General features: G+C 43.6%; 1 protein-coding gene across 1 annotated transcript in view; it reads left to right on the forward strand.

The window, feature by feature from the left end:
• Positions 1 to 16,131, forward strand: part of pex14 (peroxisomal biogenesis factor 14) — a 46,985-nt gene that overhangs the window by 8,268 nt on the left and 22,586 nt on the right. Inside the window, exon 3 of the mRNA XM_084436292.1 lies at positions 11,982 to 12,066. Coding sequence (XP_084292418.1) covers positions 11,982 to 12,066 — 85 coding nt within the window. The remainder of the gene's footprint in view (positions 1 to 11,981; positions 12,067 to 16,131) is intronic.

Below are 16,131 nucleotides of genomic sequence, written 5' to 3' on the forward strand. Positions count from 1 at the left end.
AGACAGACAGACAGACAGACAGACAGACAGACAGACAGACAGAGAAAGTGAGAGGCGAACCCGGGCCTGTGAGCGGCTCGTACCCACGGCACGGCGAGACTGGAAATCTCCAGACGAGCTGGTGAAGTCTCCGCTGTCAAGACTGCTCACATCGCTCTCAGCCTCCAATGTCACTTTCAAGGCATAATTACACAAGTTGTGTTGATTAGTATGAGAGGCAATTACGCCGGCTTTCCGCCTGCAAACAGGGAATGTGACGGCTGTTGATTGACAGGAAGCATCCTGGCTTTAATAAGTAAATGACTATGGTAATTCAGGTACTGAGACCCCTTGATTTGTCAGCATCTTTTTCATTTTGCCGATGTCCTTTGATTTTAATGAACAGGAATCTTGATTGAACTCCCCCTCCCGTACCTCTCATTTCGCTGACCTAAACGGGGTTGTCGGTACAGGCCGCTGGGGAAAGGAGGCCCCCGCTGGTTCCCAGGCCATCCTCGCGACCCCTCGACCTCGGGGCCCAAACTCTCCACTTCCTCACTCGGGTCTGCTGAAGCATGTGTGACGGAAGCCTCGTTGGCACGTAGAAAGCTGGCTTCTCCCCTGTATCATCGTGCACTTTCAGAAGTCTGGAAATCAGAGAAAAGTGATTTAGCAACCTGACACTTTGGGGAAATGGGGAGGTTTTTTCTCCCCTATGTATCTGGCTTCCCAGTAAATTATTAGCTGTTAATTTGTCTGCCAGCTTCCCTGTAGTGTAGATATTTGGTTAAAAGCCGGGATTCCCTGAACGCATTTATACAATAACTACAAAACTGCTGCTCTCTCTAATTCTGTTACTCAGTCCTGCCTCGTAGGCCAGTGGCGGTCAGTGGGGGAATACCAGGCCTAGCTGGATCACACAATCACACTTTCCCTTATTAATCAAGTCCCCCAACATCCACATCTTCAAAACATTGATATCTAGGTTATTTGAAGGTTTGTATAGGCCTCACACTGCATTATGTAATTTATGTGAACTCTCCCTTTAGCACTGTGAGTACCACTGGTTGTTGCCATCTAGTTATCCCCACTGCTCATGCTAGTAACCCCATATAGAGTCATACATGTGCTGCATAAATATAATGAAATAATTTGCACTTGCACTCACTACCCCAGCTGTAATTTATATGGATTGAATGAGTGCTGCATTGTGGAAAAGCATGAGTGGACCAAACGCTCGTTTGTCACCCCTAATAAATGTTGGAATGTAAATTATGAAGTTATGCTTCAGATGTAAATGCACTTTATTTCTGTCCCTTAATGCAAAGACCCCACTCCAATACATTAGGGTGGAGGTGGGGGTGTGTGTGTAGGGGGGGGGGGTGCTTGGGGGATTTAACTTAGAATTCTGACTGTTTTCACAATCAATAATAAACACAAAAGATGGTAGATGGGGGACATTATAACATATCTGAAGCCGGGTTCATAAATTATTGCTTGAAAGCAGGCTTGTACACCAAAAATGTAAATACATTAATGTTATTAATAATGTAGTGACTAATAGTTCTATCAAGACTGTAATAGTGGTTTAATGGAATATGACAGCAAGAATGTATTACACTTCTTACGTTTAGATGGGACCTTGCAGGACATTTATCAGGGATTTCTGAAACATATTTTTTTGATTATTTTGTTAAGCTAATTGCTTCTTTTCCCCCCAACGTCTAATCGGGAGAGGGGAGAAGGAGAGAGAAAGCACATAATGGATATTAATTAATACGTGTCAGTTTTCTCGGTTTGATGAAAAATAATGAAAGGGAACTGCTAATGGGATTCCGGAGTTTCTCTGTGTGTGGTGCCCTGAGATTACGGCTTTATCACGGGGTATCGTAGAGAAAAGATAGCACTCTATAAACCAGCAGGTCTATGAGTACAGGCTTAGATACGTGCTTTCAAATCATCTTAAAGCCAACTAAATAGAATACTTTCAGGGTTTACCTCAATTAGCCTACAATGGTGAATAGTGGATATTATACAGAAGGCCTGCTGGGATAATGAGCTAACTTTATCCCGCTTTGGAAGTGACGTGTAGTCGGGAGAGAGTGGGGCTCTCCTGCTCATCCCCAACTCTCCACCGCAGACTCAGTAGCACCTAGGAGGGCCTCCTGCTCATCCCCAACTCTCCACCGCAGGCTCAGTAGCACCTAGGAGGGCCTCCTGCTCATCCCCAACTCTCCACCGCAGGCTCAGTAGCACCTAGGAGGGCCTCCTGCTCATCCCCAACCCTCCACCGCAGGCTCAGTAGCACCTAGGAGGGCCTCCTGCTCATCCCCAACTCTCCACCGCAGGCTCAGTAGCACCTAGGAGGGCCTCCTGCTCATCCCCAACTCTCCACCGCAGGCTCAGTAGCACCTAGGAGGGCCTCCTGCCAGGAGTAATGGTGAATAGTGGATATTATACAGAAGGCCTGCTGGGATAATGAACGAACTTTATCCCGCTTTGGAAGTGACGTGTAGTCGGGAGAGAGTGGGGCTCTCCTGCTCATCCCCAACTCTCCACCGCAGGCTCAGTAGCACCTAGGAGGGCCTCCTGCCAGGAGTAGTCCGTGCCCACAGGCAGTCTGTAGGGAAAGAACAGCATGTAAGAGCTATCATTAAGGTGGGGCATAAGTGCAAACCAGTAGTGAAACAGGGTCTGGCACAGTAAAAAGCAGCCACCATGCTCTAGTCACCGACAGGACTGACAATTACCAACACCTGGTCCGCTCCCTTCCTTGGCACGGGCAGTGAGGCGGGCCGTCCCCCCGCCTTCCACACTGGACCTCCGCCGACACCAGTACAGTGTTTACATCTATCCCACGGCTGATGGTGATGGATGATGGCATAAATCTTGATATCCAAGTAGCGGAGGCACCACGAGAAAGAAGTTGAACGTGACAGATCAAGATGGACACCATGCACTCGCGGCCACAAGATTTTTATTTTGTATTTTTTTTTAAAGCTGGACCAGAAGTTCTATAGGCTGCTGTAGTTCAGTCAGTCGGTCCACAAACATGTCCAGACAAAGTTGCACGCCAGTTACCAGTAGCTCACCAGCTCGCTACCGCCCACACCGCAGCTGTTACTAATTCACTCATTAGACAAGAGAGGACCAGATTCCGCCAGATTGACTGTGCTTGTACTCTGTAGCTCGCTCTGTCGGTTAGTCGGTCAACAACAATTCGGTCTGGCTGGCACATGATGTCATGGCGTACGTGGTCGCAGCTATTGACCAAATTCACGACCAAATTCACGCTTGTTTTTTGTTGTTATTTTTTCTTCTGCCGTTGAATTGTATGTTCTACGCACAGATGCTCTTAAAGGCCGACGCACTGTCGATGAAGTTGTTCCTGACTGTAACGGCTCTACAGTTAAGCCTATTGCAAGGTTGCATTGTCGGGAGGATGAGCTGATTTTAGTTCATCGTGATCATATATCAGCCTGTTTTCACTCTCTTTTATTATCGTTATGTAACCCTCCCCCATGTGTTTCCATTCCTAATACTGTAAGACTCTCTCATGCTTTTCAGCCCCTGCCGGCTGGTGGAAAATGGTTTTAGGTATCAAGGGTGTTAAGAAAAGGGGAAGCAAAGGGGGTTCATCAAATGCCCGTGCTTTTAAAACGCAGCGTGGGATTGTCATGTGTTTTCCGTGTCAAGGTCGACAGAAAATGTCAGAACAGGTGCGCGTCTGCCACTGGGAGGCTTTGCCAACTCAGCCCCTTCGCTGTGGCAACGTGCTGCCCCACGTGACCCCCCCAGGGGCGGGCTAGGGCTGGCTGCTCCTCTCACACCGGCGCTAGGCCCCAATAAAACCCCCAACGAACCGTACACGTTCACCATCTCTGCTGTGGCGTTCGTTGGGGGTGACCCCTGAACTCTTTCCATGTTGCTTTGGTCATGGCGTAGTGCTGATGACAGCGTCATGCTGTACTATACTGTAGTCACGTCCAACTCTTTTGGTATTCTGCTGAAGGTTAATATTGTTTGGTTTTATGAGTTCCAAAAATGTGCTGCTTTCTGTTAGAGTGATGTGTTTATATATACTAGCCTACCTTCTATTTTTAACAGACCCATGACTGCTTCATTCAGACAACGGTTGGCTAATTTTACGTTGGTATCTGCTGAATTATGAACGAGTGGTATTCAGGTCAAGTGGGTGGTTAATGACATGTCAACGTGCATAAAAACAATAGTTCTGATATCACTGGGTGTGAACATATTTGGGTGACAGCATTGTATAGACCCACAACACATGCTTTAGGCAGGTATGTTGTAAAACCTGAAAAAAATCTGGTTGAACATTAAGGAAAAGGTGATTAGCATTTGGGTGGGTGCAGCATATGAACTGGTTGTCCTGTAACTAACTCTTCACTACAAAGTCTAGCTTGTTAGTTTTGGCGGGTTTCTTTGGCGTTTACTTCTGAAATCACACATCATATCAGCGTTGACATCACCTCAGCTTCCGATTGTTGTGAAGCCTCTTTTTCATTTACCCTTGTGTTTAGACCATTTAAACTAAAGCGTTTTACTCAAAATGATCAGTGTCATCTGAAGTGAAAAAAGGAGGACCCTTTTTCTCAAGATGCTGCGATGTTGTTTTTCTGTCAACATGGCAGACATTGTCTCCTCATCCTGAGCTCGAGGTTAAACACCGGTGGTTAAGAATCCGCAAAAAAAAATAAAAATCTTTGCCAACATTTTTCTATGCCGGTTAGTTTGATTGGGAACAGACTTAGCCTGCTCTCCGTGACTCCATGCGTGAGACTGGGACATAGGGGGTCTAGTCTACTGCCTGTAGTTGGCCACGTGGCTGTGATGTTTCAGCTGAGTACCTCTCTCAATGTGAGGCCCATTGTCTCGGTGAGCGTCTAACTGCTTCTGACAGCCCCTCTCCGTGAGACCGGGCCTGGGGTGAACTGTCAACTGCCGCCCCGCTCACTGCGTCGTACCACTCCTGACCAGTAGATGGTGATGTTAATCTTCTCTGGCTCTGCCCAGGGCTCGGAGAGTTTGGCTACCCTTTGCTCTTTATCTCTCCCTCTCTCTCTCTCTCTCTCTCTCTCTCTCTCTCTCTCTCTCTCTTGCGCTCTCTCTTTCTCTCCTCCTCTCTTTCTCTCTCGCTCCTCTTCTCCTCGGCTCGCTGAGGAAGAAGGGCTACTCACCCCGCGCGGTGGGTCGCGCCACCAATTCCTAGCCCCCCTTCTGAAGACCGTGAAATTGTTGATCCACGACGCGCGATTAGCGCACGGGGGCTATTGACTGGAGAGAGGGGGACGCGAGATTATAATGTCACCGGAATGTCACAATCTGCCTGGCTTGTCTTTGTGGGCTTCCCTTCCCTCAGTGTCACGGCGCACTCAGGAGGAAGCACATGATCGATAGCGGGACGCCTCTCTCCCATCAATGGCCTCCCCTCCGCGCCATGTTTATTTGCCATCTTGGCAGGCCGGCCGGGTACTGTAGTCCAACCTGATGCTAACTTGCGGGTAATGTAATGTAGGCCTATGTGCCAACCGCGATGGCTCCCTTAAGTTGCACTCCCTCGGTGTGTGTGTGTGTGTGTGTGTGTGTGTGTGTGTGTACAGTATGAGGGGGCTGAGGTTGATGGAGGGGGATAGGCCTGTCACCGTTAGTTGTTTGTGACAGGGTGGCTCTTCTCGTGCCGTCACAACTTCTGCGGTGCGTCGCTTGGACACCAGCTCCCCGTGGTTCGCCACTGGTGCCGTTTTGCCTCCATCAACCAATTAAATGTGAATGCCCCATAGTTCTTTGTTGATGTGAAGGACAAGATACTGAACAGCGCCAGTTGAAGAAAGCATTTGTGTCTACTGTACGTGCAAGATGATTAAACTATACAAAAAGCCTATCTGGTTGGGTTTTATTCCACTTCTATGAATGTTTTGAGTTCAGAAACATTATTTTTCTGCGGGCGTAGCCTACATATTCCCTTCAATATTAATATCATCCTCTCCATCTCCCTCTTATCCGTCTTCTTACTAACGGTAAATGCTAGTCTTGTTTGTGTGCAGACCAGCAATCTCTTCATCCTGAAATTAAAGTATGAATCTTTTTGCAACAGTGCGACACTTTCCTTTCTCCTTCACAGCTGTGTGACTCATATAATGTATTTGCGTTTAAGTGTCTTTGCGTCCGGTAATGTGTACTTTGTTCCTCGTACCAAAAGACACGTGGAGCTGCTTGTCACAGAATGTCATCATTGACTGTAAAAGTAAAAAAAAACAGCCTCAAATTACAGGAAAGAGGCACTGCATTAAAGAACAAAGGAGATCGATGGCAGTACATTAAATTTTATGCGATTGAAAAAAAAAAAATCAACTAATTAAAATTGATTACTCGTGCTTTGTAAAAGTGTTTCTGAATTAAATTATTGTATGAAAACATTTTGACCAATTGAGGAGCCGAGGAAGTATCCATTACTGGATTGCTGCTGAGAAGGGCCGGAATGTTTGTGGTGGCTGAGCTGAGTAGTTTGTTGTTGCTCCACCACTGCTCTAAACCCCCCCCCCCCACCCCCCACCCCCCCCAGCTAAAGTGCCAGTTTAATCTCTGATGACCCTTGTCTCTCCGAGCGGCCCGGCCCGCCTTGCTTAGGCCTTTTACCTGAATTAAAAGGAATTCTGTGGACTATATCTCCCCGTCTTTCGGCCAAGGTGGTTGAGGTGTCACTGTCGGCGGCGCTGGTCTTCAGTCATACCGGTTGGACAGGGCCCCCTGTGGGGGAGGTCCTTATCCAAACAGTCATTTGTCTCAGCGGTTTAGCAAACGGGGGAAATCCTGACAATAGAATTGAGAAGTATAGGCAAGGCCTAAATGCTAATACCTACCATTTTTTTTAAAGGGTGACTTCATACATTTGACAGACTCGCTCAAGGTTTCAATAACATGTAGTTCATCACGCGAGGGGTGGCGCAGCAAGGCGGGGTGCAGCCGCTGGGCTGTACTGAGACGATCGGCCCCTCTCCTTTCACTACGTTTCACCAATGTGGATCTTCCAAAAATTGACTTCTGGTTCTAGTTCTCAGACGAAACCGCTCGACTTTTACGCCTATTTTACCCAGACGACCGATGTCACGTCCAGGGGTCAGATGACCCGGGCTGCCCCAGAGGCTAACCCAGACTGAACCCATGATGAACTCAGGCTCCCTAGCCAGTGTAAAAAGTCTAGGGAAAAACACAGGCCTGGCACTATCTCTTAATTGTTGCAGCACAGGTAACCGATGACATAGTGGTTCCAGCCTCAATCACACAGCCAGTGTCTATGGGGGAGAACGAGGGGTTAATTCCGGGTTAAAAGAAGCTCTGTGCTGTTGTGACAACGTGGCATTATGACGGGCAGCTTAATTGGGTCCTTCCTAGATCAGTCAGCACATGTCGGCCCCGGCCTGCAGAGTTCCACAACAGCCCGGCACCAGTCAACTCTACTGTTGTGTCCGTGACCCCTAAAAGACCCGATATGATTGGGAATGGAAAGTTTGGTGTGAATGTGCTCCCGTCGCTAAAGAAACAGATTTCCATCCACCGCCCCACTTTTGAGATTGCGTAATGTGCTGTTGATGTCATGTTCGTAGCCGTGCCCATGGGGCTAAAGTTGTCACACGCAGCAGTGTCTGTTATTTTTAAACCGTTTGCTATCCAAACGTCAATGGAGTTTTCCATTGCCTTTTTTTTATCGAAACGTCGACTCTGACCTTTAATTTTGGAACCTGGGGCCGTTCAATAAAAATGAACCACATTTGGAGATTCTAAGTCTAATAAAACCCCAGCACTATATCCCTTGATCATCTTAACAGATGTAGAAGCAGGGCAATGTTAAGCTATAGGCCTACTTTGTGATTAGCAGGGGAACATGCTAGTTATTTTATCTGTTGCTTTTCAGATTGACTCATGAGGTTTTCTTTGGGGAGGGAAAGATTGCTCAATGATCTGTAATTGTCAGAAATGCAACTCGAAATGACACAGCACAGAAAATGACTGGAAAGTCTTGTTGGAGGTCCCTCAGAGGAAGGGACTTCAGTGTGTTATTGTGCGGGCCTGGTGTCAGCATGCGCATGTTTGACTCGTCCACTCTTCTCCATGTCTCCTATAGTCCCTGGTTTCACAGCTGCTCCCGCCAGGCCGTGCTTCCCCTGCTAACAGTCCTATTAGGCTGGGAAGATGTCACAATTAGAAGGGCATTTAAAGATAGTATCCTACTTTGAAAAAGATTAAAAAGCACTGTTACGCCAGTTGGGAGAGAGAAGGAAATACTTTAATTGTGTTAAAACCTCATTCCTTTTCACAGGCTCCTGGTATCTGAAAGGTATTGGGTTAACCATTTAAGAGAACCATTCCTGTTAGAGAGTCACCCGTGAAAGGGCCTCTAATTAATATAAAGCTTCATTTTTCTCTCTCTCCCTCTTTCTCTGTCTTTCAGTCCTCCAAACTATTGTTTAGGGGAAATTTGAGAACAGCCTAACACAATTTTTGCCTTGTCTGTTAGCCCGTTATTATATCAGGGGTGCTTCTCCACAAATGTGCAGGGCAATTTGAAATGAATTGATTCACACTGAGACCGAATCCTATACTTGCTAATGATTTCCTTTTAGTCCGTCCATTGTTGCTCCCCCTGCCTGCTACAACAGTCTCCCTGTCCTCTCTCAGTGTGTTCATTATTGCAGACAAATGTACACGCTCCCCTTTTGTTGAATAGATGACTTGGATTAGAGTGTCTAAAGCAACTAAATTAACTGGTATTGAATGAGAAATGTGTCATGAATCGGTTTTCACTCTCAGTAGCCTTGTACAGTACACTGTATGTAGCTTTGTCTCCCTGAGTCTTAAGAAGTTGATGGTGGTTTCACTACTTGAGGTAGTTTCTTTCTCTTACTTGGGCAGCAGGAAGCCTGACATTTAGGGAATTGAACACTAAATAACGCATTGTTTGGCCTCTTCAGTAGTCCTAGAGCATGTCCACAGTGAGCCAGTTCCAGGATCAGTTTGGTCTATATCTCATATAGAAGGAAGCGTAGAAGGCTGGTCACGCCTTTGAATCTGGATTTCGGACATATTTGTTGATTCAGAATCCTATCCTGATGTCTGTTGGAGAGTTGAGTCTGTTTAGTTTTGATGGTAGCGTTCGTGCTCTTCCACTTGAAATGCACAGGGTGAAATGAAGACTCCTGAGAACCCAGTTGACCTCTAAACACAGTCGCTAAGGAAATTTTCAAATTCAGTATAGGCATAGCAGGGCAGCATTTCTAAGAAAAGTGTATCTTTTATCTTTGATGGTTGAGATTTGTTGTACAATTCATACAGTATAAATTTATATTCATACCGTTAAAGATCAAAAACCTCCACCAGGAAAAGGAAGTGACTAAATGAAAACATACAGTGTAGTTCCCCTGCAGCCAGTGGAAGTATTTTCCAAGTGCTTTCTGTTTCTAAAATTGATCAGATGATAAAGTTCCATTGGTCTTACAGTATACCAGTATGCGCTCCGCAAACTTGCTTGGTTACATGGGCATCCAACATTGTGGTTCGAACATAATTTGATTGACGGGACATTCTCACAATTTCAAGTGAAAATTTCAAGATAGAAATTGAGAGACGAGAGCGTCGTTAAATCTGGGTCCAGTTCAAACTCAATAACAATGCTGTAATCTTGTACGCTCATCAACTTCACTCTCTTAAAGCGTGTTGGGTTAATGTTCATCTCTCCCTATGATTGAGTTTTCCTCTCTTTTTCGGCTTTACCTGACACTTTATTGGTTATCTCATTTGTAAAGATTATTGGCCAGTACATGGAACACTTTGCATTAGCCATTTTAGCCTTACAAGAAGCATTACAAAATAATTGCTAAACTAACCAAGAGGTATTTACCGGTACTGAGAAAGGCAAGACACCCCCATCATTTTAATTTCCGCTGATATTTAGACTGCTAACCCAAATGTACCTTGTACTAACACGCAGCTCAACCCCTTAAAAGCCCAATTGTGTGCTACCCTACACTATAACAGGGATGATCTATAAGTCGATAACAAGACAAGACTGAAATCTGTGCAATGTGGTTATAATTGATTGAGATGTCTGGGTGGAACTTGCACAAAGCAGCTATGTCATCTGCTAAGAACTGCACTTTTCCTCTCCCTGAAGATCCAGCACTACAATTTGACCCAAATGGACATTTGCCTTATTAGTGAGCAAGCTGATCTGGCTGTGGTCTTCATTTAGATGTCATACTTACAGGTCTATTTACATTGTACATACAGAAAGTATTGACAATTCATGTAATATTAACGCCAATCCCTACTTCAGCATATTCCTCCACAGTTAGGTTATTTACTGTCATTTTCAATTAATATAATAATTGTGTTATTACATTCTCTATATAGTTCTCTATAATATTGAAGACATTCAGATAAATTGTATATATTATTTTCATCTCGTTACGAAACATATTTCCACTGTTGCTGTCCTCCCAGAACAACAGCTCACCATGCAAATGGTTTAATCTGCTTGTCCTAATGAAGGTTCTGGGTGACTGAATTTAATAAGCCCTCTGTATCCAGAAATTCCACACCCCTTTTCTTGTAACCCGTATTGTACTAAAAGGTCAGGATAATGTTGTGATGACACTGGAGTTTTGTGTCCCTAAATATTATGCTAAGGAATACAAGTGTGTTTACAATGCTACCATAAAAACCAGTCTGATAAACATTCCTGTACGCCTATTAAATCTATCATTTCAAAATATCACATTAGTATCTCCATTTCTGAACAAAGCAAAATGTGTCTCATCTGGCTGACATACAGTACTGTAAAGCGACTCTAGCAAACTCTACTTCTGCTTTTCTTCATCACAGTTGCGATGAACAACAAGATAGAAAACTTAAGGCCTAATGTTCCTCTGCCTCCTCCCTCCATCCTCTTCCGCACTGCACTTTGTCACAGAAGAGTAATATGCTTTTTAGACGGCTTCCCTGCCATACCTGCTCCTTAGATTAGTTTTAAAATGTAATTCTTTTGGATTGAAACAAGTCTTTAGTATATGCTATGCATTACCCAAAAACGAATTACCTCCTGGCAGTGTGCTCAATCACTTTGTATCTTTCAACACTTGGAGAAAAAGAGGAGTAATCAAAACCTTTCAACCTATTAGAGGGATGACTTTTACAATTGAATCACGGGGACCACAGGTGCGATAAGGAGTCCTCCAGGCTCTCATGTGTAGTGTGTTTCCCCGTTTTCCACATTATTTTATGTTTATCTATTTTAAGAGGCACCGCTTCACAGTGTCCACTACAAATGCATGTTTTAATGGTGTTTGAAGATGTTTTTTTTCCTTCAGTTTCTTGGAAATGCATACTGAGGTGGAAAAATTAGGTGGATCTCGAAGGAAAAGATAATAGAATCGATGCACTTAAAACTACCGATGTTCTGATGCTATTTAACGTTCTAGTGCATTAACGTTTAAAGTCGTTACAACATTCAGGCCCAGTGATTTGATCATGGTGCGTTTTTAACTGGAAGAATTACCGAAGTTTTCAGCTTAGGATTCCTAAGTTATTAGATACAAATGATCACCTCCGCATTAAGTATAGATTTTCTTCCCCTGCGCACTTAAGCCTGGAAGTTTGTCTTTAAGAGGGTAATAGCAAATTAAGCTCCATACTCCATTTGTCCAGCACTCTTTGATGGGCTAATTTTATAACTGCTGATTTGGTCATTCCCTACATTTGTCCGGAAAGTGGTCAGGTGGTCTTGATGCTCACTGCAAGGGAAGTTTCAGAAGCAACTTTTCAAATGCAGTCCATTAATGTTATACAACTGTGTTTGAACAAATCAAGGCCTCCCTCTTATGTCTAGACTGATGTCTGTGCTGTTCTATGCATTGCTGTATATTGTGCTGGACACACAAGTATCTAAAAGTGAACCTTTTTTGTCTTGCTTGTTTCCTTTACAGATAGCCACAGCTGTGAAATTCCTACAGAACCAGAAAGTACGGCAGAGTCCTCTGGCCACTAGAAAATCTTTCCTGGTGAAAAAAGGTGAGAGAATTGGCAGTCTTATCCTGTCTTTTCTTGCTAAAGGCCATCTGAATCTGTACCAGAACTCAAAATATCTCCCTCTCCAATAGCTTTTGAAAAATCAGTCCATATACAGAAGTAACATTATATGGAACTGTAACCAGGCCAAGCAGGTCTATATTTTACTCATGCATGGCATTTTAACAAAACTAGAGGACACTGGTCAGAGATGCTCATCCTGTCTTTTTTTGATGGCTTTTAGGGCCAAAGGTCGAGACCATAGCTCTTTGCCCCAGGGGTCGGATAGAGGTCGATTTAACTGCAGAGTGCATGATTCAAGCTCTGTGGATAAATGACCCACCAGTTGGGACGTTCCTTTGGGTTCAGGAAAATTAATATTGACAAGCACCCCCCCCCCCCCCCCCCACTGCACTTTCAGTGGAATTGTCAATGATATTACCTCCCAGCAGTTCAAGCCTTTTACTTAATCTAGATGTTCTCATAAACATGAGGCATTGGACTGTTGAATTAAGAAGGGGGAGGGAATGCGAGGTCATCAGTTTTCTTACTTTACATGATTATCTATGAGATACAAAGAGATGATTAGCAACGGTGCAGTGTTTTTCAAACCACTGCCAAGTGCTGTAATTTGTGTCAAAGCAACCAAACACATTTATACACAGAATGGAGTCAAAGGAAGGAAATATTTCAATTGTTGCTTTTCTTACAGCACTTGAGACTTGATGGTTTTCAAAAATATGTTGATCTTCAAACTTGGCTCTTTTTTTTTTTCTTTTTTTTTTTTGAAACTCAAAGAAACGGCAAGCTTTGCCTCTGATAAACTCCAGTTGTTCTACCACCGTTGAGGAATTTTCTCAAACATTTTCTGTCATTTCTTTTGTGAAAACAGTTGCATACTTGAGGGACTAATTCACAGTAAGAGCTCAGGGACTTGGCTTCTATCATTAGAGCACCAAGGCGGTGAAAAGTGAGCCTAAAAGCTCCATGACTGGAGAAGGTAACCTGAAACCAAATCCATGCTACAACACACATCAGCAGCCCTTAATGACTGATATCTTTTAAAATGTCTTACTGGAGCTAACTAAGGTTTGTTCTTAATCCAATGCTGTTCACCACTCGCTAAAAGAGATTAACACGTCCACTTTTTGTTATTCCACAGTAATTTGAGATGAGTGATGCTGACATGATCAGAAATCATTTTGTTAACTCGGTACACTCCTAAATTAATTTGGAATGGTTCTTTGTGATGGCACTTAAAGCACATAAAATATGCATGTCTTAATGCTGGTTTATTTTAGATGGTCAATCAGGTCTCAGAAAATAATTATCCATTTGTAAAAGGTCATTGATCTATGAGAGAGATGGGCGGGGATTAAAATGAGAGAAAACACAGACTAATAACTGACTATGTTAAACCTTTATGGTAATGTTCTCACTGAGACAAAGTCATACAAGTGTCATTCTGACTGAAAAATAAGATACTGTTTAGCTGACATACGTCTTTTTCTTTAACCTATGACCGCAAAGTTTATTGGACTAACTGTCTTTTCTTTTGATACAGTATCTACACGCAGACTGTTTTGAGTAGCACCCAGGTTACTGTGATATTTGTAAACGTGCATGTTCTAGAAAATTGCCTTGTGTCAGCAGAAGGCCATTTTGACTGAGCTTCACCTTGAACAATGTAATTATGTCACAATGCTGTATCACTTTGTAAGCAACTTGCATGAGTTGAAGGGTAGGAGGGAAACTAATCTTCTAGACAAAGTGCTGACTAATCTTAAGCCAATTTCAGTTTATTAGATTTCACATAAAATTTTACCTCTTTTTCGCTGTCCTTCTGAGTTCAGCAAAGTGAGTTTGTCTTTCCTTATCCATGTTATTGTGGTATATGTCCCAATGAGTTTTGTGCGTCATTCACATTCTTGTTGGAATAAACAAACATTAACTTAATCTCACAATAAATGACACTTGATGACCCAGAAGGGAGTGTTTCTCACCAGGGCACAGATTGCCTTTGAATATTGTCAATAGTCATTGATTAGCATCATGAAGAGGTCATGGTAAGAAATTCTACTGGCTTAAAGTTTACCGTTATTCAGTGGCATATTCTCAATGGAAAAGATACATCTGACGTAAAACCGCATAACCTCTTCTCAAAAATAATTTGATTAACAGAATTCCAGCCTTGAAATGAGTCTGGGAGCCGACCCCATATTTAATTTGCACACAAACGACCTAGTCTGAAGAGCGAGAGAGCGGTCACACCTCCATACCAAATGAAAGTAGCGACTACTGGTCCATCATCTGTCTTATTGTCTGTCATCCTATATGAGCTCAGGCAGACATGATGATGGACATGACGACGGACCAATAGTCACGGCCTCCTCATCTCTCCGTGTAGACCCAGCCTACCGTGTAGTCCTCTCAACCTTTTGACCCCGAAACGCAATCATGCCCTCCCCCTCTGCTATGAGCGCAAATATATGTCAGTCTTAATTTCTAATACAGTTTAATGTCATATTTATGTAAATATCTTCTGATTTTACTCTATATTAACAGCCAGAAATGTCAAAGCACACATAAAATGAAACAATACCATCTCCCGGTGGAGTGGAATTTAAATTGGATTCCTCTTGCTGCCAGTACTTACGCTGGCCAGCTGATGAAGGGGAAAATAGGCCACACTTTGATTGCGTGTTGCAGATTCTTTACCGAATAATCTGGCCTCCACATATTATTTCCTTGCACATTTGTGGCCTAATCTGCATTGAGAGATGTCTCTCTGGCTACATCTCCAATGTCCAAGGAGATCCTAATAGTCCAATTTGTTTCAATATTCATAGAAAAATGTAATTTGGTGTTTTCCCAACTGTCAATTTCTCAGTATGAATTGGCAATTATGTACTCCAATATTTCTTGCCACACCCGTATGAATCTTTGATGCAAATACTGTCTGAAATACTAGAATTATTTGGGTATATGCTTGAAACTTGTCAATGGCGCCAATGTTGTCTTCTCTGTGATGTAATGACTTGTGAGCTCCAATGAGTTAAAGTGCTGTATTTAAAGAACTAATGTATTCTCATCTAATACTCATCTTGTGGATTGTGCCATCTAGGTCCTCCACAATTAACAAATCTACCATTTGCCTGCTCATTTTGGTAACTCTATTTAGCCTCGCAATTAGCAATCACACATCTTGGGACATTGCTAACAACCTTTGCTGTCTGTAGACATGTCATTGTGACCGAAGGGTACCCTTTGTTTGAGGCTGACTTGTTTCAGGCAGTGGCTGGTGGCCTAAAGTTGCCGGTGGCCTTTTTCAGTCCATCAAGTTCATCAAGCCGAAAGGGTGTTTGGATGCTTCTTTTGGTCTTTGCTTTGAGTAATATGGCATGCTAATGTGTCTGACCCTGAGCTGCCTGCCAGCGCTACGGGGTCATGGAGAACACAGGTATGCTGGGGGTCATTACCAGGCTCAGCATGAAGGGAAGAGGAAGGATAAGGTTCATCATCCCCGATATTAATAGGATGTTGTTTGCAAGTGGGGTTATGCGACTCACCTCTCGGACAAAAATGGCAATGACCAAGGCCTGCATAGAAGGTAAAGGGATTGATGTGGTTATAAATTACTCCACGGCGCCACCTAGCCCAGGCCCTCGCCCACTTTGTCATCAGTACAAGGCGATAAAGCAGGGAAATGAGAGCAGAGTCCTCTTTTTTAATACATAAATGAATACGCTATGAGAGTGGTCATTATTTAGTGCATGCCATTCTCAAGCAGTAGTAGTGCCATTCTCTTGGACACCAAATGACATTTAGAATCTCTCCCCATACCAGTGCAGCATGAGAAACGGGTTAAAGTTACACTCCTGCTCTCAATAACCCATTGACCTCCATCTATTTATGACCCCTGACATCTAGTTGTTCTTTTTTTTTTTTTCAAATTTCAAATTCAAAATGTAAGTAATTTTCACTCAAGGGCAACTTAATAATTCAAGGCTTGGAGGACAATAAAAGAGGCATTCACCTTTTAGCACCCAAAATATTTTAGTAAGCAAT

This window comes from Borostomias antarcticus, assembly GCF_949987555.1.
Source record: "Borostomias antarcticus genome assembly, chromosome: 3".
Taxonomy (NCBI): domain Eukaryota; kingdom Metazoa; phylum Chordata; class Actinopteri; order Stomiiformes; family Stomiidae; genus Borostomias; species Borostomias antarcticus.